Source organism: Budorcas taxicolor, chromosome 6 (assembly GCF_023091745.1).
Source record: "Budorcas taxicolor isolate Tak-1 chromosome 6, Takin1.1, whole genome shotgun sequence".
Classification (NCBI taxonomy): Eukaryota; Metazoa; Chordata; class Mammalia; order Artiodactyla; family Bovidae; genus Budorcas; species Budorcas taxicolor.
The window spans coordinates 22,909,568-22,936,503 of record NC_068915.1 but is presented as its reverse complement, the minus strand read 5'-3'; the positions used below and the strand labels follow the sequence as shown (position 1 = coordinate 22,936,503).

The 26,936-nt window shown below is 40.8% G+C and overlaps 1 protein-coding gene across 1 annotated transcript in view; it reads right to left on the bottom strand.

Annotated features, from left to right (window-relative positions):
* Window positions 1–17,944: 17,944 nt before the first annotated feature.
* SLC39A8 (solute carrier family 39 member 8) overlaps window positions 17,945–26,936 on the bottom strand; it is an 80,131-nt gene continuing 71,139 nt past the window's right edge. Inside the window, exons 6-8 of the mRNA XM_052642187.1 lie at window positions 21,203–21,410; window positions 20,204–20,388; window positions 17,945–18,094 (exon numbers count right to left, since the gene is read on the bottom strand). Coding sequence (XP_052498147.1) covers window positions 17,945–18,094; window positions 20,204–20,388; window positions 21,203–21,410 — 543 coding nt within the window. The remainder of the gene's footprint in view (window positions 18,095–20,203; window positions 20,389–21,202; window positions 21,411–26,936) is intronic.

Sequence of the window (26,936 nt, the reverse complement as noted above, 5' to 3'; positions counted from 1 at the left end):
TTAACCTTAGTGTTTTGCAAAAATGTCTGAAAATTGCTTCTGAGTATGGAACAGGGCTTCACTTAAGCCACAGGCAGCTTCTCTGTACTTTCTTCTGGGGCCTGTTGACAGGAGACAGTTCCCCATAGGCCCCAGCCCACCTGCTTTCAAATCAAACTGCTCCATTTTTAAAAAGGTCCATCAGCAGATGAACGGATAAGAAAGCTGTGGTACATATACACAATGGAATATTACTCAGCCATTAAAAAGAATACATTTGAATCAGTTCTAATGAGGTAGATGAAACTGGAGCTGATTATACAGAGTGAAGTAAGCCAGAAAGAAAAACACCAATACAGTATACTAACACATATATATGAAATTTAGAAAGACGGTAACGATAACCCTGTATGCGAGACAGCAAAACAGACACAGATGTATAGAACAGACTTTTGGACTCTGTGCAAGAGGGAGAGGGTGAGATGATTTGGGAGAATGGCACTGAAACATGTATACTATCATATAAGAAATGAATCGCCAGTCTAGGCTCCATGCAGGATACAGGGTGCTTGGGGCTGGTGCACTGGGATGACCCAGAGAGATGGTACAGGGAGGGAAGTGGGAGAGGGGGTCAGGATTGGGAACACGTGTACACCCGTGGCAGATTCATGTTGATGTATGGCAAAACCAATACAATATTGTAAGTAAAAAATAAATAATTTTTAAAAAATAAATAAATAAAAGGTTGTATTTCTGACTGATGAAAATAACTAATGATCAATGTCAATCAATCTAAATTAGTATTAGTAACATTTTCTCCTTTCTGGTTCTGGTCTGGTGTGATTTCTGGTAGGGCCGAGTTCCAGTCCTCCCTTCTCTGGAGGCCCAGGGAAAAGTCCCATAATGCCTGGGCATCTGTAGGTCATCCCTTTCGTCCCCTCCCCTCCCACCTCCTCCCCCTTCTTCTTTCAACCTGGCTTCCTTTCCTGCCTTGAAATGTTTGATGTTAGTACTTGGATTCTTGTATTTAAGGGCTTCCCTGGTGGTGCAGAGGTTAAAGTGTCTGCCTGCAATGTGGGAAACCTGGGTTCGATCCCTGGGTTGGGAATATCCCCTGAAGAAGGAAATGGCAACTCACTTCAGTATCCTTGCCTGGAGAATCCCATGGACGGAGGAGCTTGGTAGGCTACAGTCCATGGGTCGCAAAGAGTCGGACACGACTGAGCAACTTCACTTTCACTTTTCTCCTTTCAGGAGGAAACTAATGTTGAATCATGGAAACTATTTTGCACTTAAAACTGTTAAGCAATCAGGGATTAAGGACCTACATACTGAATTATGAATAGTTCAAGCCTTGTAAACTTGTAGTGAAATGGGAATAAAAACACATTAGAAGTGTTCAAGAGGGAATTCCTCGTTGAGATAACAGTGTTAAGCTGCCACACAGATTTTCCCATTCCAGTATCTAATCAAGTATTCCTTTATGTATTGAAGTGACAGGCAGGCCTTCTCATGTATGAAAGAAGTTGTACAATACAACACTGGTATATTGCAATTGTAAACTGTATATTGAAATAGAATTGATAAAATAACAACAAATTATGTACTGCATCCTTGTAGAGAACTTAGAAATGGCAGAAAACTTGATCCAATAGTGATTAGCAGTGACTCTAGCAGTGATTAGCAGTGATTCCACTTAAGCCTAGAATTTCTATAAGAAAGTGACTCTAGTAGTGATTAGCAGTGATTCCACTTAAGCCTAGAATTTCTATAAGAAAAAGTGTGAAGCTCTTTGTAGAAGAGATAGAAATATTTATTTTAAGTCTTGTTTACAAAAATAAGGAAGTGAGAGCTAGGAGAGCTTCAGTTTTTAATCTGTGGATCTGGTAATATCTAAAATTAAAACACAGAGTTAAATAATACTAGGGAACAAACTGTTAAGCAACTATTCCCACAGCAAGGGAGGCAAGAAAGAATATACAAGGAGCAAATACACATAGAACAGAAAGTATAATCCTGACTGTCTTTCAGTTTTCTGAGCCATTAGTGGGTTGTGAGAGTAAGCTTACATTGAAGCTGTTTCTTCTGTCTGTGGCAAAATGTAATGAAATGGTTAGGAGTGAAAAACTAAACACAGGAATAAAAACTGGGTTCTTTTTCCATTAACTGTGACTTTCTTGATGATTGGGCATTTCCAGAAGGTTTAACATAATTGCCTCTTCCTGAAGCTTGGTTAGATACGTCCTGACACATTCCCACACGCATAGCTTTTCTACCCTTGGGTTCAGTTTGGCAGAGAAATGCTTTCAAATAAGCAAGAAAGAAAATAGTGTGTTCTTTACTAGGTTCTTGCTATTGAAATTCAACAACAAAATAACGTTATCAATACCATAACAGGAACTCTGGCCACTAGAATTTAAAGGTATATGATCAGTTTATATCAAAGTTATCTTCATTCTGGAATCAGGTAAGTCTAGACAATGAGAATATAATCAGTAAAATTACCAAAAGAGTAACCATGATAATGGCAATGATAACTAGCGTTTGGTACTTACTGTGTAGCAGGCCATGAACAGGTCACAAGAAACAGATGCCTTATTGTAACTCCATTGTATTAACTACTTCAAGGTAATGGCACCAATGAGATAAGGCCATTATTTTCACCATTTTATAGGTGCAGTTTAGCAGATTGACATGCTCTTGGAACTAGTCACTGTGGACCTGGATTTGAACCTGAGCTTCTTTATCCCAGAGCCATCCATGATGGTGCTCATCCATAACATTTTTTTACCATTGCCACCCCATGGACTGCAGCCCACCAGGTTCCTCTGTCCTCTACTATCTCCTGAAGTTTGCTTAAATTCATGTCCATTGAGTCTATGATTCTGTTTAACCATCTTATCCTCTACCACCTCCTTCTCCTCCTGCCTTCAATCTTTCCCAGCATCAGGATCTTTTCCAGTGAATCGGCTTTTCACATTAGGTGGCCAAAGTATTAGAGCTTCAGCTTCAGCATCAGTCCTTCCAATGAATATTCAGAGTTGATTTCTTTTAAGATTGACTGGTTGATCTCCTTGCACTCCAAGAGACTCTAAAGAGTCTTCTCCAGCACCACAGTTTGAAAGCATTGATTCTTCAGCACTCAGCCTTCTTAATGGTTCAGCTCTCACATCTGTACAGAACTACTAGAAAAACCATAGCTTTGACTATATGGACATACTGAACAAGACAGGCTTTTAAAAAATAGAAATTGCTGAAAATGGAGGTGACTAATACAAAAAAAGAAAAATAGGTGGTTACCACTACAAAGGGTGCATTTGAACTCTAGTATCTTCAAACGCCTTTAGAAAAAAACCCAGAAATCTGAGCTCCATATCAATATCTGGACATTGGACCAGTAGACGAAGAGGGCAACGATCCTCAGATCTGGCCTAGGTGGAAAAGATGGCCATGAGAAAGGACAACAGTGAGGGACCTTAGAGTTCCTCCCAAATGCTAACACAGCCACAGCATTGTCAGTAGGCACTGGGATAATGGACAGATGTAAGAATCACAAAAAATGAATGAAAGTAGTCAAAAGTGTTTCTAAGCGACCCAAATAAGAATTATCAAATATGAAAAAATACTATGTGGTTTGATAATATGAGGAGAAACGGGGGCAAGAAGAGTTACGCTGGCTTCTCTACTGCAGGACTGCTAGAGTCTTTGATATACACAAGTGAATCTCCATGGGATGACTACCGTACGCAGCATTTCTTAAACCTTTTGAACACAGCATTCTTTCTTCTTAGAAAAAGATGTTAACATTTTGTAGATTACCTTTGTTTCCATAGAACACAGTTTGAATGAATTAATCAGCCTTTATTCTTTCTCTGTGGTGAAATTATCAAGAGCGCATTGCTGGGGGGAGGACTTGTGCTTTGTGTCCCAGGTATTCACATCCACACACACTTACACGTAAAACAGTAAGTCAGCAAGACCAGGCTGCCTTATCGGATGTGCTACAATGTGTTCCACATGCAGGACTATTAAAACTGGAGTTTCTTTAACTAGCTGAGTTGGGAAGCGGAGATTAACTGTAGACAATGTGTGTGTATTCTTTCTGCTGTCTATGGAGAGAAGGATCCTCACATTTATCAGAGAGTCAAAGAATTCCAGGATCTAAAAACATGTAAGAACCAACTGTACTTTGCACAATAAGAAGAATCTTTACAAATACAAAGGTGATATCAACACTGAATCCCAGGAGGGTGGAGATCAAGACAGCACAACAGGAAGACACTGGGCTCACCTTCTCTCATGAACACAGGGGAAACTACAGTTTGCATATATCACAACTATCGTTGAAAACAACCCGGGGACCAGCAGAACAGCTCTTCTGTAATCAAGTCTGTAAAGAAAGATCCGCATGGAGTCTGGTAGGAATGGAGGAGAAGCAATCTGGTCAAGACCCACATCCCACCAAGGAATCCAGGAGAGGAAAGGGAGACCACAAGCTCAGGGACCCTCTCAAAGCAAGGGATTCAAGCCACTTATCAGTCACCCCCATCCTGGGGTCTGACACTAGGAAGATGAATCCACTTAGCTGGCTTGAAAGCCAGTGGAGCTCACTGGAGAGTTGTAAGAAGTCAAGACTCTGCTCTTGGAGTGTGCACACACAGACTTGCTTACTCCCAGTCACGACACAGAGGCAGAAGAGTGAGAACTACCTGGAGCTCTGGACAGCTTGCCAGGACTGCCACAGTGCTCCCCCCATGCCCCCACCCCCCACCCCACCCACACAGGACTCCTCCAGCTCCACTGAGGCGGAGGCTGCCACTGCCAATGAGACTGCATGCTTGGAGAGAGCAGAACTAGCCGGGACACCCAGCTCTGCCTCTGATCACCGAAGAGGAATCCATTGCTGGCGGGCCCCTACCTGTGCACAGTCGAGAGAAGCAAAATCAGCTCCTGGGAGGAGCTTATCATCCCAAGTGAGTGCGTCACGGCACACATTTGGGAGGGAGTGAAGCCAACCCTTCTGACTCCAACCCAGCCTCTAACTGACAGGAAAACTGAAATCGGCACAGAAGTGCAGCCCCCAAACCTCAGGCTCTGGGGATCCCCCAAACCAAGACAAATTGCCATCACACCCAGGGGAAACCCCATTCCCTCGGAGCTCCTGCTTCCCTCCCTTAGGCCCCACTTCAGGCTGTGACAATAGCTGAGCAGAGGAGAAGCTCTGGCTTGCACCTGGCTCTGGCCTCAGCCCCTCCAGTTCTAGCCGTGCCTTCCACCAAGGCAGTAGCTGCCACACGCCCATGGGAAGACACAACCTGTGCTCCCCTCACACCCAGCCCTCCCGTCGCAGCCACTGGCACACACAGACTGCACAGGGATGTTCCCACACAAGGACACACCTTCAAGACGGGGATAGGTAACTGTTTCACATAATTTCATGGAGATGGAGAAAGTTAAATAAAGTGAGAAGACACTTTGTTTCAAACTTTGATGAGCAAAAGTGCTATATTATTATTCTAACACTGAGTCATACTTCCTCTATCAGAGACAGTATAGGAAAGGAAACAATCTGTAGCATTTTGACTAATGTGTGTCTGAAAACCAGCACAAATTACAAAGAAATGGGAAATAATCAAAGAAGAATTAAAATCAAAGCAAAGTCCTCTGTCAGGCAAGCTCAAGATGACAATTAAGTCATTTCATGAATCCATCTGAATCCAGGCAGGAATTCCACTGATCTTAAGTACCTGTTACAAAACACCAACATTTTAATTGAAAATATTACTTAAATCTTTATCTTCCAAAATAATATTAGTAGTATTCCTGATATACACATATATTTTCAAAATAAGCAAATCTATTGTAAAAGAGAAACCTAAGAAATACCCTCAATTAATTTTAAAAAATTTTTGTTAATAATAATTGTTATTTATTAATAATAGCTCTATGGTCTTGTTACCATGAAATAGAAACTATTCATTATCCCTAGGAGATATTCAGAGAATGAAAGAGGTAAAAAGGTACAAGTTGAATATCTGCTACTTACCTGACATATTTCATGCAGGCTGCTTTTAACCCTGTGAGCTAGAAATTATTATACCTGTTTTATAGATAAGGAAACTGAGGTTCAGAGAGGTATAACCAAGCTCTTAGAGCAAATAGATATTAGAGGTAGGATTAAAAGTCTGGTCTCTCTGATTCCAAAATCTGTTCTCCTTCAACACATCTATTTCTACAATTTAAAAAAACTAAATAATTAAAAATTGATAAACTAAAAAACAACTATAGAGAAATGTTTTTAGCGATATAAGATCAAATCTAAAAGTTTAAGTAGGAAATAAGCTCATAGCAATTTTTCATCACAAAATATTTCTATAGTTATCCCAGAAAGGTTTTTTTAATAATTATTCCCATACCCATAGGAAAATTTCCTTCAAAAGGAAAAATCATTTTAACAGAAGTACCACTTTGTAAGTGGCGATGTAAGTAAAATAAATAATATAACCTATAATTTAAAATAGCAGAAGCATTTAATGGCTAATATTTATTGATTGACTGACAATGGACCAGCACTGAAAAAATACGTGTTATATTTAATAAAATACCCCTTGCTCAGCATTACCTATTTTTATACTGATCTTGAAATAGCAATGGCAAGTTCTATATTTTAAAACCAGGTTGAAGAATGATCTAGTTTTTTTGCCCCCTCTGAGTCCTTTTAAGAAAGTTTTTACCTTCACTAGTTCTGTGAGGATAACTCAGAGATCATTTCAGTTCAATAAATAACCCATTCAGGGAAGACACTTCCCATTCTCTATTCATCAGCAGAGAAATACCACCTTCGAAAATACCTTTCCCTGAATATCCACCCACCATCATTTCTTGGATGAATGAGTAAATGAGATTCCATACCAGCATCCTGGAGTAGAAACTCCAAGGTGTTGTCAGGGGCTCATACAAGCCCATGACCCACAGTGCAAATGGAAGCGGTGCAGCCAATTTGGATTTCCACCTGGAAATCAAGGACTGGATAGCTTCTGTGAGTGTTAAGAATTATCCTCCTCCCCCAAGTCCATATCCCATTCCCCGGAAGAGGTGTCAGTTGAGCAGCTTAAAGATATAGGGAAGCCCCATGAAGGTGCAGCGTGGGTGGGGATGAGGGGTTGTGGAGTTGGAGGGGGGATGTGGAGTTGGAGGGGCGGTTCCAGGAATCTTAACCCAGTCAGCAGAAGGCAGGGAGACCCAGTGCCAATGCAGAAACAGCTGGCATGGGAAACAGGGCTGGCCAAGGACAAGCAGTTCCAGAGGGCCAGCTTTCCCACCCACCACCCACCTCCAAGTCCAGGAAACCCCACCCTCTTCCATTTCCAGCCCCACTGGCATTAAGCATCTTCCTTTCCTCTCTTCCTCTTAGAAACTACTCCTGTCTTCTCAACCTCATGGAAGCTTCTCCCCCTCCAAAGCAGAGACTGCAAACGGCAACATTTCCTCAGTTTTAGAGGTTCCAGTCCCCAAGAGTCAAGTCCAGAGCATCAGTCGGAAACACCTTCTTCTCCTTCTGCCCTGCAACAATCAGGCACCCTCTGAAGCACCATACCTCAAAATCATAAAACAATGAAAAACTAACCAACCGATCTGTATGGCTTTTCTCATAAAATTTAGCTATTTAAATTCCATGACAAGAGTCATGTCTGGGCTGGGCTCTCACTGGTGACAAGAGTTGGATGACACCCTTCCTTCTGGTTTTCACAGAAGCAGGAAATCTTGGTAGAAAAAAAATGATTTAGCCTTCTTTTTCTCTTGAACCTTTTGTGTGTGTTATGTGTGGTGAGAACCATGAATATCATGAGCTCCATCCTCTCAACAAATGTTTAAGTGTACAACACAATATTGTTAACAGTAGATACAATGTTGCATGGCAGATTTTTAAAGCTTATTCCTCTTGCTTAACTGAAACTTTATGCCCTCTGATGAGCTACATATCTTCTCTCCCTCTGGGCCCTGGCAACCACCACTCCAGTCTGATTCTACAATTTTGACTCTGTTTACATGCTTCTAGATTAAATGCATGTGTGTGTGTGTGTGTGTGTGTGTGCACTCAGTTGCTCAGTCATGTCTGACCCTGCAATACTATGGACTGCAGCCCACCAGGCTCCTCTGTCCATGGGATTTTCCAGGCAAGAATACTGGAGTGTTCCCATTTGCAACATTTCCTTCTCCAGGGGATCTTCCTGACCCAGGGACTGAAACTGCATTTCTTGCATCTCCTGCACTGGGAAGCTTTTAGATAAATGAAATCATGCAGAAATAGATAACAGTAAGCGCTTGGAGAAATTTGGGCTTTTGTACACTATTTTTGGGAATGCAATGGTGCCGGTAAGGAAGGAAAGGTAAGGAAAACAAGAAATTCCTTCAAAAAAATTAAAAATAGAACTACTGTGATCTAGCAATCCCACTTCTAGATATTTATCTAAAAGAACTGAAATCAAGATCTTGTTCTTAGTAACATTGTTCATAATAGCCAAGATATGAAAGCAACCTAAATATCCATCAATGAGTGAATGGATAAAGAAAATGCACTGCATTTTTTACAATGAAATATTATTCAGCATTGAAAAATGAAGGAAACTCTGCAATCTGTGATATCTTAGATGAGCTTCTGGAGGACACTGCTAAGTGAAATAATCCTGTCAGAGATGACAAATGCTACATGATTCCTCTTGAGCTTAGGCATATAGAGAGACATCCAGGAGACTGTGAAGGAGGGTGGCCTTCATGCAGAGTTGGACACTGGTATTTGGATTACAGAAGGGAACACAGGGAGAGTTGGTATCGAAAGCAACTCGAAGAGTTTGCATAACTAGAAAAAGTGATTACTATGCATATCAGGAAGTCCAAGGAAGTGGGACTCTAAGGAGGAGGTTTGCTAGTTCAGCTACTGAGAATGTTATCTTATATAATGGTTCCACTTTCTACCTTGTATCCTCAGCACATCACCTTGGTCTTCATGTTATTTCCTCTCAAGGTAACTGTTTTCACTTGGCTGGGGCTGTCATAACAAAGTACCACCCGCTAGGGGGCTGAAACAATAAGAATGTATGGTCTCCCAGTTCTCAAGGCTACAAGCGCAAGATCTAGGTGTGTGCAGCACTAGTTCTTTCTAAGGGCTGTGGGGAAAATCTGTTTCATGTCTCTTTCCTAGCTTCTGGTGGTTTGATGACAATCTTTAGCATTCCTTGTCTTGTGGAAGCTTCACCACAATCTCTGCATTCATCTTTTCATGGCATTCTTCCTGCGTGTACATCTGTGCCCATATTCCCCCTTTTCATAAGAATACTAGTCATACTAAATTAGGAACCCACTCTTCTCCAGTATGACCTCATTTTAACTAATTTCATTTGCAATGATCCTGTTTTAAAATAAGATCACATTCTGAGGTACTGGGGATTAGGACTCCAACGGGTCTTTTTTTGCTGGAGGAGAGGAAGGACACAATTTGACTTGTAACTAGCCAAAACGGCTGCTGCAGACATCACATCTACCTGTAATGTCTCAGGGAAGTAAAGGGTATCTCTTCTTTCTATGACTTCCCAGCACATGCTATCCTAACTCAGGTATCAGAAACAGTGTCATACGCCTGACCAATCACTGGTGAGGGGGGTTTGAATTATGGGGGTTTGGAGAATACAGAGAATACAACCACTAACTTGACTGATAGACAAGGGAAGAAACATCACAAGGTCTCAAGCATCTCAGTTATTATGCTCTCCTAAAATTTTCTGTCCTCTAAATTGTGAGCTTTTCTTTTTTTCTACTCGCATTTATTAGCTGTTTTTTTTTAAAATAAATGTTCACTGAAGAAAACTGAGAAAGTTTTAAAAAAATAAGTCTTGAATAATTCATATCCCACCAGCTGAGATTTCTTCTTCTAAAACACTAGTATATATATATATATATATATATGCATGTTTATCACAGAAAATTGAGAAAATGTTAATATTTTACCAAGAACCAATTTAAAACAGCTCATAATCCCACAGAGGCACTTGCTACTAATACGATGGAAAGCATGTTCCCATCTGTATATGCTGTGTTCAGTCACTCAGTCGTGTCCGACTCTTTGCAGACGGTAGCCCGCCAGGCTCCTCTGCCCATGGAACTTTCCAGGCAAGAATACTGGAGTGGATTGCTTTGTCCCTACTCCAGGGGAGCTTCTTTACCCAGGGATCAAAGGTTTATCTCTTGCAGCTCCTGCATTGGCAAGCGAGCTCTTTACCATCAGTGCCAGCTGGGAACCCTGTATACATATATAGATATACTATATGTGTGTGTATGCTATACACACATTCATAAAGAAAAATTGGGACTACAGAGGGAATACTGCTGAGTAGCCTGATTTTTTTCAGTTAGTATTAATTTACTTGTTTGCAGGTCTTTCTCTATATCAGTAACTATCATGTTATCTAAAAACCTTCCACCTCCAATATACTCACACTATGCAGGGGTATACTGTATGCCTTCTCAGTTGCTAAGTTGTGTCTGACACGTTGCAACCCCGTGGACCCTGCCACGGTCCTCTCTCCAAGGGATTTCCCAGGCAAGAACACTGGAGTGGGTGGCCATTTCCTTCTCCAGGAGACTGTCTGACCTAGGATTCGAACCCAAATCTCCCATGTCTCCTGCACTGACAGGCAGATTCTTTACCACTGAGCCACCTGTGAAGCCCACAGTGGTGTAAATGATACCAAAACATATTTACTTGGGTCAAGGGAAATCCATTAACTAGATACAGTGTAAATGATAGCAGTGTATTGATACCAAGAATATCATCCTGGTGATCCCCAAAGCATCATTTAGTAAATTTAATTGCAACACTGATCCATCTCAAGTCACAGATGGAAGATCGTGATTCAAGTGATGAGAATGGAGAAAAGGTAAAGTCAGAAAGGGATTAGACTTATTCACTAAAAGTAGAAAGGAATTAGATTTAGTCACTAAAACCAAAGTCAAATAGTCAAACACAACCTCCTCTGTGAAGATTTGTCTGACCGATTCCCACTCCAACCTAAAGAGAATTCTCCCACTTGTGCTCAGTTACTATTTGCCTGCATATTTGTCTGTCTGTGTCCTCTATCATAACACCTACAAGTGTGGTATCACTGGTTTTTACATGACTATTCCCTTATGATCCTTCTGAGAGCAGACATGAGTTGACTCATCTTTGTAACTTCTGGGCTTCACATGTATGTTGTACTAAACAAATAAATGAGTTCATTCATTCACAGGAGAACAAGCTCAGAATTTTTCTCGTTCCCTGCAGTGGTCTGCCTTTTAAAGGAGTTATAGTTTGAATGCTTAATTTTTGAAGTTTTATTTGGAAAAAAGTGAAATGTAATTATTCCAGCACTAACCTGGATATTATGCTTAAGTATTAGTGATGCATGTGCCTAAAAAAGCCAGGTGTCTATAAAAATCAAGTACTAATTTGACAACCAGGTGATGGTTGCTAAGAAACTGTATTGTTCTGTGAACACATGGTGTATGAAGTATGGCCTAGATTCATATCCTACATAAAACATCTTCCTTGGAGTTATCTAAAAAGTCTGATTTTGCATGGCTTGTCAAGGCATGTAAGTTATTCTTTCTGCTCTCCTGCTATTAAAAATCATGGTTCTATACATAGAGTATTATTTCAGCACCATGATCTGTTCCGGACCCCAAGTTGTTAGGTTACAGACTGAGGCCCTCTTCAACTCAAAGCATTTCAGTAGCATCAGATGGGACCCTCAAGTCACCGCTGAGGACCAACCATCACTTCAAAAATTAAACATCTACAATGTTTTTGTATTCCAAAGTGAAACGAGTTGGAGTTTATCTGCAAGTTTTATGGGACTTGTGTTCACTACTAGTGGAACATCGGGAGATTTTGCTATACTCTACCCCAAATAGGAGGGCTTCCCAGATGATGCAGTGGAAAAGAACCCACCTGCCAATGCAGAGACGCAGGAGTCGCAGGTTTGACCCGCGACTTACCGACCCCTTACTGGGTCAGTAAGATCCCCTGGAACAGGAAATGACACCCCATTCCATTATTCTTGCCTGGAAAATTCCATAGATAGAGGAGCCTGGTGGGCTACAGTCCGTGGGGTCTCAGAGCTGGACACGACTGAGCATATCCCAAATAGGAAGTTGTCTCCAAATCTTGACAAGGGAGGTGGCAGATGTGGGATGGCTGTCCAAAAAGTAACCTATCAACTATACTAAATTTAAGAGGTAGAAATCATGCTTAAACTAAATATATCAATGTTTAACTGCTGTATTAGAATGTTTGTATAGCACAAGGGCCTACATTCAATATTCGATAATAAACCATAATGGAAAAACATATGAAAAAAGAATACATAAGATTGGTCAGGTGGCCCAGTATAATTAAAATGGTTACAGTGTCAAGGAATTAACCTGAAAGAAGTCACGAGAATTCTTAAAAGAAGCAGTTCCCTGAACTGGCTGTGTCAGGACCGTCTTGAGTAAGTTCCCCCAGTGAACCAGATGCAAGCCTGTCTTTACCTGACACAACCACTGGTCTACCCAATATTCATTCTTTGCTTCTTCTTAGAAACAGAAGCCTGTGTTGGTATACCCAGCTGAAAAAGCACCCTTTCCCAGCTGCCCGGGCAAGTTGGCGCAGCCTGCAACTAAATCCGGTACATGAATGTAAGTGGCGATGATTGTATATTACTTCTGAGAAAGCACCTTTAAGGAAGATAAAGAGCTGGTTGTGGATATTTTGCCTTCTACCCTTCCCTCCTTTCTGCTATGTGGGATTTAGACTTTAAAGTGGGATCTCTCTTGCAAACACTTTAAAACATGAAGTAATCTTAGTCAGAAGCCAAAGATTACAAATCAAAGGAGCCCAGGTTCCCAAAGACCATGGACCAGCCATGCCAGCCCTGCACCACTTCTTCCACTCTGTCTTTATAGAAAAAAAAAAAAAAAAAAAAGACAAGCTAACATGTTAGCACAGCCATTATTCTACACCATCAAATCTTAAACACAACAGTGGTGGCATTTTCTTGGCCTTACCCCAGATGCCAACTGATGATTTTCCTCTTTTTTCCCTTGTTTTATGATTATTTTTTTAATCTATGGGGATATAGTTGCTTTACAATGATGTTAGTCTCTGCTGTACTAGGACGTAAATCGGCTGTATGCATACATATAGCCCCTCCCTCTTGGGTCTCCCTCCCCCCAGCCATCCCACCCATCTAGGTCACCACAGGGCACCGAACTGAGTTCCCAGTGCTATACAGATTCCCATGTTTCCTTTTCACGCAGCTGTAAGTTCCTCAACAATGCACCTGGTGGCTAGTGATTTCAGCACATCCTTCAGAAGTGTTCAGACAAGGCGAGGGAGGTGGTGGGGCGGGGGGGAGAGGGTGGGGGAGTGAGGGGAGGAAGCAATGCCTGTCTTAGGATTAGTGAAATAGGTATTAGGAATTTTCAGTTTACCCAACTGCCTTGCGTGCTTAGTTGCTTCTGTCGTGTCTGATTCTTTGCAACCCCGTGGACTGTAGCCTGCCAGGCTTCTCTGTCCATGGGATTCTCCAGGCAAGAATGCTGGAGTGGGTTACCACTTCCTCCTCCAGGGGATCTTCCTGACCCAGGGATCAAACCCGTCTCTTATGTGTCCTGCATTGACAGGCAGGTTCTTCACCTCTGGCACCACCTGGGAAGCCCAGCTGCCTTAGCTCGCCTGAAATTTTACTAGTAAAGATGCTGATTATGAGATACGGAAGTTGGGAGCCTTTGGTACACAGACTGACCGTGAGAGAACGCTTTGTGCACACTCGGCACAGAAAGCAAGCTAAGGGCAATGCAATCTTACATGAGTATGGCAGCCCACAACTGCGGGAAGGCAGAGTGTCAGTGAGAAAGCAGCTGTAGCAACATCGATATTAAGGAATTTATCACAGTTAGAACCTCTTGTACTGTGCGTGGTGGTAGTGGTTTAGTTGCTAAGTCATGTCTGACTCTTGTGACCCCACGGACTGTAGCCCACCAGGCTCCTCTGGGTGATGGACCTTAAATAAATACAAAGGAATCTGGAAATCATGGTAAAAAACCAACCTATTGCTAAAAGACAACATAAGCCCCAAAGGAAGACAATGCCAATCAGAGCCTGGAGGACAGATTTGCAGTTAATGTTCCCCTGGCACGGACCATCAATAATTAGTTCTGTTACTACACCTACACTAATTTTCTGGTAAACTCATAGAGTGGTTTTGATTCTTCCCAATTTATTCATTTTTTAAGACCTTAAGCTCTTAGGTAAAGAAACCCCTTTAGATGTTGGGTTGGTAGGCTGGAAACACTGAGCATCTGGAGGACTTAATGAAACGCTACCTAGGCTGGAGCCTCCCGTTGGCTCTGCTGAGCAATGCTGTAGCTATGGACCTGGCAGGGTTAGGCTCCTCTCTACCTTCCATGAGAATGTTATTTTCCTTCCCTTACCAGTGGAAGTGATAGAGGTCTGAATATGGCCTGAATGTTTATGTTTCCCCCAAAACACACATGTTGACATTCTAATCCCCAATGATGATGATATGGAAAGTAAGGGTGTGGGAAAATACTTAGATCATAAGGTCGGGGGAGCATGGATGGGAATAGCACACTCATAAAGGAGGCTCCAGAGAGATACTTTGGCCCTCCGCCATCTGGGGACACAGCAAGCAGGTGCCATCTATAAAGCAGACACCACACATGCCTGAGCATTGATCTTGGACTTCCAGCCTCCAGAACTGTAAGAAATAGATTTTTGCTGGTTATAACCTATTCAGTGTGTGGTATTTGCTATAGCAAGTCTAAACAGACTAAGACAGGGGCTGATTCAGGACTCAAAAAATGCCAAATTAGTAATCAATTGTTATAAAGTTCAATAATATAAAAATAAAAGTATACACGCCCATACAATGCATTGAAATCATTTTTGGTTTGTCATAATAGCATCTTTAAAGCCTGAAATTATAGAACATTCAATTTGCATAATGAATGTCTCAGTATAAGGTATGTTGACTGACAGGTTTATATTTTGTTATCTAGGATAATTTAAATTTAATCATGGTTTCCCCTATCCTCCCTTCTACCTGGAACCATAGCCTCTAATAAGTAGCAATTTCTATTTTGAGGGTTGTCATACCCTATCACCTCTGTTCTCCTAATATTTGAGAAAAATGGCCAAAAGACCAATACATAGAGAGACAAACACAGAGTACCCAAACAGTCCACATACATTTGGATCAACACCAGATGAGTTTGTTAAACTATCTTGTTTTAATAACATGTTGCAGCTTAAAAAAATTTTTTTTAATTGGAGTATAATTGCTTTACAATGTTGTTAGTTTCTGCTCTACAATAACGTGAATCAGCCATAAGTATACATAAAACCCCTCCTCTAAGACCTCCCTCCCCACTCACCGTCCCACCTCTCTACATTATCACAGCACTGAGATGAGCTCCCTGGGCTATATATATATACAGCACCTTCCCACTAGCTATCTACTCCGCACGTGCTAGTGTATATATGGGCTTCTCAGGTAGTGCTAGTCGTAAAGAACCCACCTGCCAGACATGCAAGAACAGAGGTTCAATTCCTGGGTCAGGAAGATCCCCTGGAACAGGATATGGCAACTCACTCCAGTATTCTTGCCTGGAGAGTCCCGTGGACAGAGGAAACTGACGGGCTACAGCCCATGGGGTCACAAAGGGCTGGACACAACTAAAGCAACTGAGCATGCACGCATGCAGTGTATAGATACCATTTTGTTATTTGTTGTTTAGTTGCGGAGTTGTGTCCAATTCTTTGTGACCCCATGGACCGTAGCCCACCAGGCTCCTCTGTCCATAGGATTTCCAAAGCAAGAATACGGGGGCGGATTGCCATTTTCTTCTCCAGGAGATCTTCCTGATCCATGTCTCCCACTTGGCAAGTGGATTCTTTACCAGTGAGACACCTGGGAAGCCAGTGACCCAGCAATCCCACTCGTGGGCATATACCCTGAGAAAACCATGATTCAAAAAGACACATGTACCCCAAGGTTCACTGCAGCATTATTTACAATGGAAGACATGGAAGCAACCTAGATGTCCACTGACAGATGAATGGGTAAAGAAGATGTGGTATGTACACACAATGGAATATTACTCAGCCAGAAAAAGGAATGACATTGGGTCATTTTGGTGATGCGGATGAACTTAGAGTCTGTCATACCGAGTGAAGTAAGTCAGAAAGAGAAAAACAGATATTGCATATTAACACATATATAAGGAAATCTAGAAAAATAATACTGATAAATCTATTTGTAGAGCAGGAATAGAGACAAAGACATAGAGGACACATACATACTACCATGTTGTAGCTTCTTAAACAGTGTCTCAACCCAGACATACAGCTGTGCTTTGAAAAGGTAAAGATTATTTCCTAAGATTGAATGTAAACAGGTGAAATGATAAACATAGACTCTATGTATACTGATTTCAATGAACAATGATTAATCTTTATAGTATTTATTTGCTGAATAGCTTTGAAATAAACATACCTATTTCTCCTCCTTGTAATACCAGGTACATGAAAATCACTCAAAAACTATCCATTAAAATGAATAATGAATGACACAATACAAGGTTTCAAAGGTGTTTACTATTTGGTCAAACAATATTTTTAAATTGTCAGAGGAAAATGTACATTAACATACGTGCTAAACATTCATCACTCCTGCACTATCGCTATGTGACACAATTTTACAGCCTGTGGGACAGTGTGATTCCCGAGGTCATTGTTGGCTTCTGTCAAATATTTTTCTCAGTTAAATGGTCTTCCCTTAAGTGATTTGGGAGTGAGATTAGGGCTAGGATGTTCAATTATAGACCAAACTTCTATATCTACTAAATGAATAAACAGGCTCTATCTTTTATAAAAGGTAGAAAAATAATCATGCTGCGTGGGATTTTTTTTTTTTTTGCAAAATATACCATATAGGAAAAACACAGGCTGAATACAAAAGAAATATTTTCTGTCTCTTGGACACCCATAAAAAACATATATCTTAGTCTCTGACATGCAGCCATTCAGCTGTTATTTTGCATTTACTTAAAACATCCTCTGCTAAATAGTTATGTTCATTTTTAAAAGTAAATTGCTTAAAATTACATTCAATTTCTTTCTGTAAACCAACATTTCTTCACCTTGACAAAGGAAATACACTGGATACTGCCGATGAGCTGTCATCAGCTTTACATTACACTTAGAGGGAAAAAAAAATCTGAGTCTGAAATTAGAGTTAACAAAATTTTACTGATTTCCTATTATTTCAAGATGGGTTTCAAAGCCATCCTACAAGTCCCTATCTGTAACATAAAAACAAAACCAAAGCTACGAGCAATCTTTCTCTCCTGGATTCATTAAGGCCTTGGAATCATTTATATCTGTGTTTTGTACATTTTGATTCTCTTTCACATTTTTATGTACTTGCTTGTGAAAGCACCAGAACAAATTAATTGAAAGAAACCACTCTGAAACTACTTGAACATTTGATCTGACCATAGAGATTTAAAGGCTTATACAGCCTAGTTTATATTTTCCTCTGGATTTTGGTGTCGAAATGATTATAGAATGTATGTTTCTTGCTTTGTGATGGTTTTTTAATATGCGTGAAACATTTAAAAAAGTCAGCATTTACCAAAGATCTCATGTATCAGGGTTTTCAGACTGGAACCAAAAGCTTTTTAAAGCATTTTTAACAACAAATGATGGTCTGTTTCACAGATCCTGACACCAATAATCAGTTTTCCTGACATACAGCTAAAAACAAAATTATCTTTTAACTAAATAGGATCAGCTTAAAAATCCCTCTGGAGCTGTTTTTATTTATTAAATGCTTTCATTAACACCACCATCTTTCACTTCTTATTACTCCAATTCGATTTCTCCTGCATACAAAGTAATGAGCAGGATGGCTGTGAATCCAGTTAACATCCCAGCATTCTGAATCATGAAGAAGGTGAAATCGGTTTTTCTTCCAGTTACCTTTTCTCTCAGCATATCGTTCATCTCTGGAAACTAGAGGAAAGATATATTGTTAGATAACTGTTGCCATCTTGTGGTCAAACATAAAACAGTTATCACAGATTCCTGCGGGGGTGGGAGGGGGTGAGCGTTTCTGTCCGTGGTTTAAATGTTTTAGTACAGACAGCATAACAGCAAAAGGCAGCGTAATCAGATATCAACAAGAGTAGGAAAACTGTGTTCCCCGGGTTAGTCAATCAGCGGCTTGAGATTAACCTCATTTTATGCCTCCTCTCCCTCTCTTCCTTGCTCTCCCTGCTCCAACCACATCATTCGGACCTCAAATGTATCCAGCCTCTTTCCATCCTCAAAATCTTCACGCCTACCAAAACCTCTTTTCCCTGGTCTTTCAACGAGCTAAATCTTTGAGGTTTCCACTTTCTTACTTTCATAGGAAGGCTTCTCTTAGGCCTTCCTAACTTAGACACCCCTATTATCATCTTGCATCACATATACTGTTTTTCCGTTCATTTCAGTTTTTATTTGTATTTATGTAATCATGTGTGTGGTTTTGTTTGTTGAATTACAGGTTCCCCTCTCTGTAGACAAAAAACCGTGCCTTTCTGCTCCCTCCACCATCTACAATGCCTTCCCAATTTCCAAGCCTGATATAAAAATATCAATCGATAATAGCTGATTAAATATGCTTTTAGAAACCACTATATAGTTAATTCTGGTTCTCTTCCATTTGTTTCCACTTGCTTGTTCTATCCCTCACAAAATCATAAGGTTTTTTAAATAAATGGTGCTGTCTTTGAATTGAAGACTATAACAATCTCATGGCGGTGAAAGCAATTAAAACCCCAAGTTCTGTACTTAAAATCCACTCTTTCTCAACACAAAAATTCTACTGAAAAGGCTCATGAAGAGATCTGTAAATGGCATCTTTTCGAAACACATTTCCAAGTGATTTGCTATGTACACAGTGGTACAATGTGCCAAAGCATTCAGGAGACCTCCAGAGTCTGCGGTCACTCCATTTGCTGATTTGAGAAAACTGTTACAAGGATACAATGGATGAAATTTGTAAAGCCATTCCGAAAAAAGCAAAGCTGCCATAAGTATATATAGCATCATTTATTCATATTATTTCTTTAAACTGAATAACTCTAATAGATTCTGTTCTTATATTTTAAAAGAAAAGAAGTGATGACCTAAATACATTATGAGGCACTAAATTCTGTGAAGGAAAACATAAATGCAGTGATGGTTCTAAGAGATGAAATCCTTGTGCTTATAAGGGTCTGCACAGAACAATGAACAGAGTTAAGAATGCAGATGGAGGAAATTAAATTAGTAAATTATATATGTAAAAACACATTCAGTTCCAAATGCAAAGGAAACATTCCTTGATTTGCATCCATTTAGCACATTTTCATTTTCTAGAAAGCCATCCATGATTTATTTGAAAATGCACGGAACCACTGATATTCTCTCCCTTACACACACACAAAGACACACACAGAAACAGCATAAACATAAACACAGATATAAATATATACTGACCCAAGTAACTATCGTTCAACTTTAACTTATCAAATTTACTTTAACTCAAAAAATTCTCACTGTTTAGAACTTCGAAGTAACAGAAAGCTATTTACTTTATTCAACAAGTCATCTCCTTTCAAATATGACATCTTCTTGAAAAGGGGGTGAAAAGTCCTTCGGAGCCATACCATAGCAGTATACAAGCTTTACCCACAAGGAAAAACACTGGGAAGATATCTCTACTTCAGCAAAAATAAGTCAGGTTGTCCTCTAGCAATGAGATCCTACCTAGATCAAAGAATTGAGGAGAATCACTGTCAAATCACTATTAGTACAAACCACTCAAAAAGAGTGGACCTGGAATATTTTAAATGACAACAGAAAGGCCATCCACACTGAGGAAAGCAAAAGGTCACCCTTAGAGAAGGAAATGGCAACCCACTCCAGTGTTCTTGCCTGGAGAATCCCAGGGACGGGGAAGCCTGGAGGGCTGCCCTCTATGGAGTCACGCAGAGTCGGACACAACTGAAGTGACTTAGCAGCAGCAGCAGTCAATTCATAACCCAGATGTTTATTTCCAAGTTTAAAATACAACAAAATCTTTAAATTTCTTACCATGTCTGCCAGAGAAATATAGAGGAACATGCCTCCAGCAAGGGCAAAGATAATATTTGGAGCAAAATTATTGCCCACCAAGATGCCAAAAGCTAGCCCAACATAGCAGGAACACGCAGAAAGGAAATTGAATAACAAGGCTTGTCGAGTGCTCATTCCTGCATTGAGAAGGATCACAAAGTCCCCTAGAAGAAGAAGAACACATTAAGTCAATAGTCTTTCTTTTTTTAAAATTACTTTTTACTGGAGTATAGCTGCTTTACAATGTTGTGTTAGTTTCTACTGTGCAGCAAACAGCCATTCTCTCTTTTAGATTTCCTTCCCATTTTGGTCACCACAGAGCACCAAGCAGAGTTCCCTGAGCTACACAGCAGGTTCTCACTAGTTATCTGTTTTATACACAGTGTCAATAGTAGTGAAAGCAAAAGGTGGAGAGGGTGGCAGAAGATGAGATGGTTGGATGGCATCACCAGAACTGACTCATTGGAAAATACCCTGATGCTGGGAAAGACTGAAGGTGAGCGGAGAAGGGGACGACAGAGGACGATGAGATGGTTGGATGCCATCACCGACTCAATGGACATGAGTTTGGGTAAATTCCGGGAGTTGGTGATGGACAGGAAGGCCTGGCGTGCTGCAGTCCATGGGGTTGCAAACAGTCAGTCATGACAGCTATTGAACAACAACAATCAATAGAATATATATATATATATGTATCTATATATATATATAAATCTCCCAATTCATTCCACCCCACCTCTTCCCCCGTCACTGGTGTTCACACATTTATTCTCTACTTAAATAGTTTGAGTAGATTTGTTTTCTACTTAAATACTTTTTTCTCTTTTTGAATGAAATAAAAGATAATAACCAATGTCTAAAAAGGCTCCTTCACTTCAAGACATCAGCAGGAATTTTAAGAGTGTGTCATCTGAAACATCTCCCTCCCCTTAAACCAAGAAGTTAACAGACTTGGAGGACGTGAGTAGAACTCCTTACCTAACTCATGAGGGAACTCCTCGCACAGGATGGCTATGGAGGTGCTGAGTCCCTGCAGAAGAGACAAGGTGCAGGAGGCCCCGATGGCCAGGCCATCGATGAAATTGTGGAGGGCATCACTGAGCGTTATCATCCAGGCGATCGTCCCTATTTCTGAGAGCTTCGGCCCCTTCAAACAAGTACACGAGCTTGACTCTTTTTTTCCATCCTGTAAAATAACAGAAAATCAATCCACAGGATAACCGACACGTCTTGAAAGTCCAAGCAATACAGAGAAGTAGATGTATTATGTGTAGAGAGAGACAAATGTTTCCAACAGAAAGTCTTTCATAGTGGATAGGAACCACTAATCATAAAAAATGGAGGCAAAAAACTTGGAGAAAGGAAAGGAAGAGACTGACAGGCCTTGAACAAACCACTTAAAAGACATTTTACTCTAGTTTCCCTTCGAACAATCCTTTTGACTTGTATGAACAAATTCTTCCTACTCCCTTCCTAAAATGTAATATTAATAGACATTAACCTAAGAATTTGATTTATTCATACACTTTAAAGTAAAAGAAGTTTTTCAAAGACTGAATTTAAATTATTTTTCATGTTATAATTTGAATGTGAAATCCACATTTAAAGCATGATAACATCAAGGAGTATGTATTCTAATCTATCCTGTGCCAACCCTTCAACTGTGAGCAAGTAATCTGAGCTTTAGTGTCTTTGACCATGAAGTGAAGAGAATGCACTAAGTTATTCATTTATTTTTCAATGACTTAGTAAGTTTCCACTGTGTTCCAGGTAGAGTTCTGGGTGTTTAGGCTATAATAACGTGGTCCCTACAAGCTCTAAATTTCAATGATTCTCTTAACAAATTACATGAAGTATGATTAAAACAGGCTTGTCTTTACACAACACTTCTTTCCACCATGAAACAACAGAAAATCCTAGAGCAGATTCTTTGTAAGAATTTTAATTTCCATAACAAATTTTTTCAAACAGAATTTAAATTTCCATAAAATTTACAAAATTGTATAAAATCAAATGACAGATGCCAACTGAAGCCTATTCCAGAAACTGTGGGAAAAGATAATAAAATGCAAATTCATTTTTAAGTAGGGAAGCAATTTGCAATTAACTGGAGACCATTCTATTCCTAATTCTCCTCCCCTCAACTCTACCTCAGCAACTAATCAACATATTTATTGAACATCTGCAATTTATATAACAGTCTGTTGAATGCAATGGGAAGTGCACAGAAGTGGAAAACACAGGTTGTATCTCCAAGAAGCCTATTTACCTTGGAGAAACAAGATGTAAAGTATATGACTGACTCTAAAAATTGGGCAACATATATCAGCTGCAAAGGGCTTCCTTCAGAGCGATCATCTCAGAGGTGGTGCTTTTTCTCTGATGTCACTTAACTGCTCAAAACACTTTGGGGACTGTTCTTTCAAAGCTGACTTCCAGTCTTGCCCCGTAATTTTCACTGTTTCATTAGTGGCAAGTCTTCATCTTTGAGGGATGTTTTGTTTGTGCACGCCTGCCTGCTCAGCTGCTTCAGTCATGTCCGACTCTTCGTGACCCCACGGACTGTAGCCCGCCAGGCTCCTCTGTCCATGGGATTCTGCAGGCAAGAACACTGGAGTGGGTTGCCATGCCCTCCTCCAGGGGGTTTTCCAGGCCCAGGGATCTAACCCATGTCTCCTGTGGGTCCTGCATTGCAGGTGGATTCTTTACCACTGAGCTACCAGCAATGTGCAAGGGGAACGAACATCCCCTTCTCTCAAAAACACAGGAAGCAACATTAATCTCCTTTTACTTTAAAAGGCAGTTCTTATCAGCATAAAAAGAATTCCTTCTGGTTTTAAAATGTGGTCTTTTCACTGTACAGTGTTAAAACATAAACTGAAGCAAATTAAATAATTTAAGAGTTCATTCAAGCGAGAATGGATTCCAAGCTAGCAGTGTCAAACCGGGAGTAGTTAGGAGCACTCTGGGGATGGGAAGCTCAGGGAGACACATTTATGGAGAAAAGATGGAAGCAAAGCAAGGAAATTATTGGTTGACTACAGCTCAATGCCTAGTTGGATGTTAGGAACTGACTGTCCTTAGGTTTTGATTTTATAACTTTGAGGCATTTACAGGCTTTGCTTTTGGATTGCTTACATATGACATTTGAGCCACCTCAGCTTGTGTCCTTATTTAATTAATTCAATAGTTGATATATCTTAAATGCACCATGTAATAAACAACAATGACTTCAGTTCAGTTCAGTTCAGTCCAGTTGCTCAGTCATGTCTGACTTTTTGCGACGCCATGGATTGCAGCCCACCAGGCCTCCCTGTCAATCATCAACACCTGGAGTTTACACAAACTCATGTCCATTGAGTTGGTGATGCCATCCAACCATCTCATCCTCTGTCGTCCCCTTCTCCTCCCTTCTTCAGTCTTTTCCAGATTCAGGGTCTTTTCCAGTGAGTCAGTTCTTCACATCAGGTGGCCAAAGTATTGGAGTTTCAGCTTCAACATCAGTCCTTCCAATGAATATTCAGGACTGATTTCCTTTAGGTTGGACTGGTTGTATCTCCCTTGCAGTCCAAGGGACTCTCAAGAGTTTTCTCAAACATCACAATTCAAAAGCATCAATTCTTCGGTGCTCAGCTTTCTTTATAGTCCAACTCTCACATCCATATATGACCACAGGAAAAACCATAGCCTTGACTAGAGAGACCTTTGTTGGCAAAGTAATGTCTCTGCTCTTTAATATGCTGTCTAGGTTGGTCATAACTTTCTTCCAAGGAGTAAGCGTCTTTTAATTTCATGGCTGCAATCACCATCTGCAGTGATTTTGAATCCCCCCAAATAAAGTCTGTCATTGTTTCCACTGTTTCCCCATCTATTTGACATGAAATGATGGGACCAGATGCCATGATCTTAGTTTTATGAACGCTGAGTTTTAAGCCAACTTTTTCACTCTCTTCTTTCATCAAGAAGCTCTTTAGTTCCTCTTCACTTTCTGCCATAAGGGTGGTGTCATCTGCATATCTGAGGTTATTGATATTTCTTCTGGTAGTCTTCATTCCAGCTTGTGCTCCATCCAGCCCAGCATTTCTCATGATGTACTCTGCATATAAGTTAAATAAGTAGGGTGACAATATACAGCCTTGACGTACTCCTTTCCCTATCTGGAACCAGTCTGTTGTTCCATGTCCAGTTCTAACTGTTGCTTCCTGACCTGCATACAGATTTCTCAGGAGGCAAGTCAGGTGCTCTGGTATTCCCATCTCTTTCAGAATTTTCCACAGTTTATTGTGATCCACACAGCCACAGGCTTTGGTTTAGTCAATAAAGCAGTAGTAGATGTTTTTCTTGAACTCTCTCACTTTTTCAATAATCCAATGGATGTTACCAATTTGATCTCTGGTTCCTCTGCCTTTTCTAAATCCAGCTTGAACATCTGGAAGTTCATGGTTCGTGTACTGTTGAAGCCTGGCTTGGAGAATTTTGAGCATTACTTTACTAGCGTGAGATGAGTGCAATTGTGCAGTAGTTTGAGCATTCTTTGGCCTTGCCTTTCTTTGGGATTGGCGGCTGCACAGCACTGGAGCAGCCGAGGAGATACCCCATGTCCAAGGGCAAAGGAGAAGCTCCAGAAGGATGGTAGGAGGGGTGAATTCATGTTTAGAATCAAACCCCATTCCCACCAGAGACACTCAGAGGGCACAAACAAATCTTGTGCGTGCCAGGACCCAGGAACCCCACAGAGACTGAGACAGAACTGTGTTTGAGTGTCTCCTGAGGAGACAGGGGTCAGCAGTGGAGTGCTTCAGGGGCAGGGGCTCTGGGTGCAGCAGACCTGGGAATGGCATAAGCCCTCTTGGAGGAGGTCGTCATTACCCCACCACAGAGCTGCCAGAACTTACACAGGACTGGGAAATAGAATCTTGGAGGGCACAAACAGAATCTTGTGTGCACCAGGACCCAGGAGAAAGGGGCAATGACCCCAGAAGAGACTGACCCAGACTTGCCCGTGAATGTCCAGGAGTCTCCAGTGGAGGCGTGGATAAGTGGTGGTTTGCTGCAGGGTTGGAGGCACTGACTGTAGCAGTGCATGCATGGGATCTTTTGAAGGAGGTCACCATTATCTTCATTACCTTCAACATAGTTTGACCCCAGGTAAATAGCAGGGAGGGAACAACAGCTCTACCCATCAACAGAAAATTGGATTAAAGATTTACTGAGCATGGCCCCATTCTATTGTATTGTATTAATTACAACAGAGAAAGGCATGTGTCAAGGCTGTATACTGTCTCCCTGCTTATTTAACTTATATCATGAGAAACACTGGGCTAGATGAAGCACAAGCTGGAATCAAGATAGCAGGGAGAAATGTCAATAACCTCAGATATGCAGATGACACCACCCTTATGGCAGAAAGTGAAGAAGAACTTGAAGAGCCTCTTGATGAAAGTGAAAGAAGAGAGTGAAAAAGTTGGCTTAAAACTCAATGTTGAGAAAACTAAGATCATAGCATCTGGTCCCATCATTTCATAGCAAATTATTTTGGGGGGATTCAAAATCACTGCAGATGGTGACTGTAGCCATGAAATTAAAAGACGCTTACTTCTTGGAAGAAAAGTTATGACCAACCTAGACAGCATATTAAAAAGCAGAGACATTACTTTGCCAACAAAGGTCTCTCTAGTCAAGGCTATGGTTTTTCCTGTAATCATGTATGGATGTGAGAGTTGGACTATAAAGAAAACTGAGGGCAGAAGAATTGATGCTTTTGAACTGTGGTGTTTGAGAAGACTCTTGAGAGTCCCTTGGACTACAAGGAGATCCAACCAGTCCATCCCAAAGGAAATCAGTCCTGAATATTCATTGGAAGGACTGATGTTGAAGCTGAAACTCCAATACTTTGGCCACCTGATGTGAAGAATTGACTCATTGGAAAAGACCTTGATGCTGGGAAAGACTGAAGGAGGGAGGAGCAGGGGACAACAGAGGATGAGATGGTTGGATGGTATCATTGACTCGATAGACATGAGTTTGAGTAAACTCCGGGAGTTGGTGATGGACAGGGAGGGCTGGCATGCCGCAATCCATGGGATCGCAAAGAGTCAGACATGACTGAGCGACTGAACTGAATTGAACTGAGCATGGCCCCGCCCATCAGAACAAGACCCAGTTTCCCCCTCAGTCAGTCTCTCCCATCAGGAAGTTTCCATAGGCCTCTTATCCTTCTCCATCAGAGGGCAGACAGAATGAAAACCACAATCACAGAAAACTAACCAATCTGATCACATGGACCACACCCTTGTCTAACTCAATGAAGCTATGAGCCATGCCATGTAGGGCCACCCAAGACGGACAGGTCATTGTGGAGAGTTCTGACAATGACTTAGTACATGTCAAATGGGTGGCTTGGGTGAAAAGTCCCAGATTAGGAAACAATTACTGACAAAGAGAAACAAAGGCAATCACGAGAAAAGCCATAGAAAAAGTGACCTTGGCTTTGCAAAAACTTACTACCAAGATACACTTCAAAAGACTAGTTGTTTTTCTTTTCCAACTTGGTTTACCTAATCACATATTTATAATTTCCTTATTTACTTGTGATGACTTAGGGAAAAGCTAGCTAGACCAAGTCTTGACTACCTGACATTTTGTACACAGCCTGTATACAAATTCCTTTAATTCTGAAAAACAAATTAATATATCAGGCATAGTTCTTTTA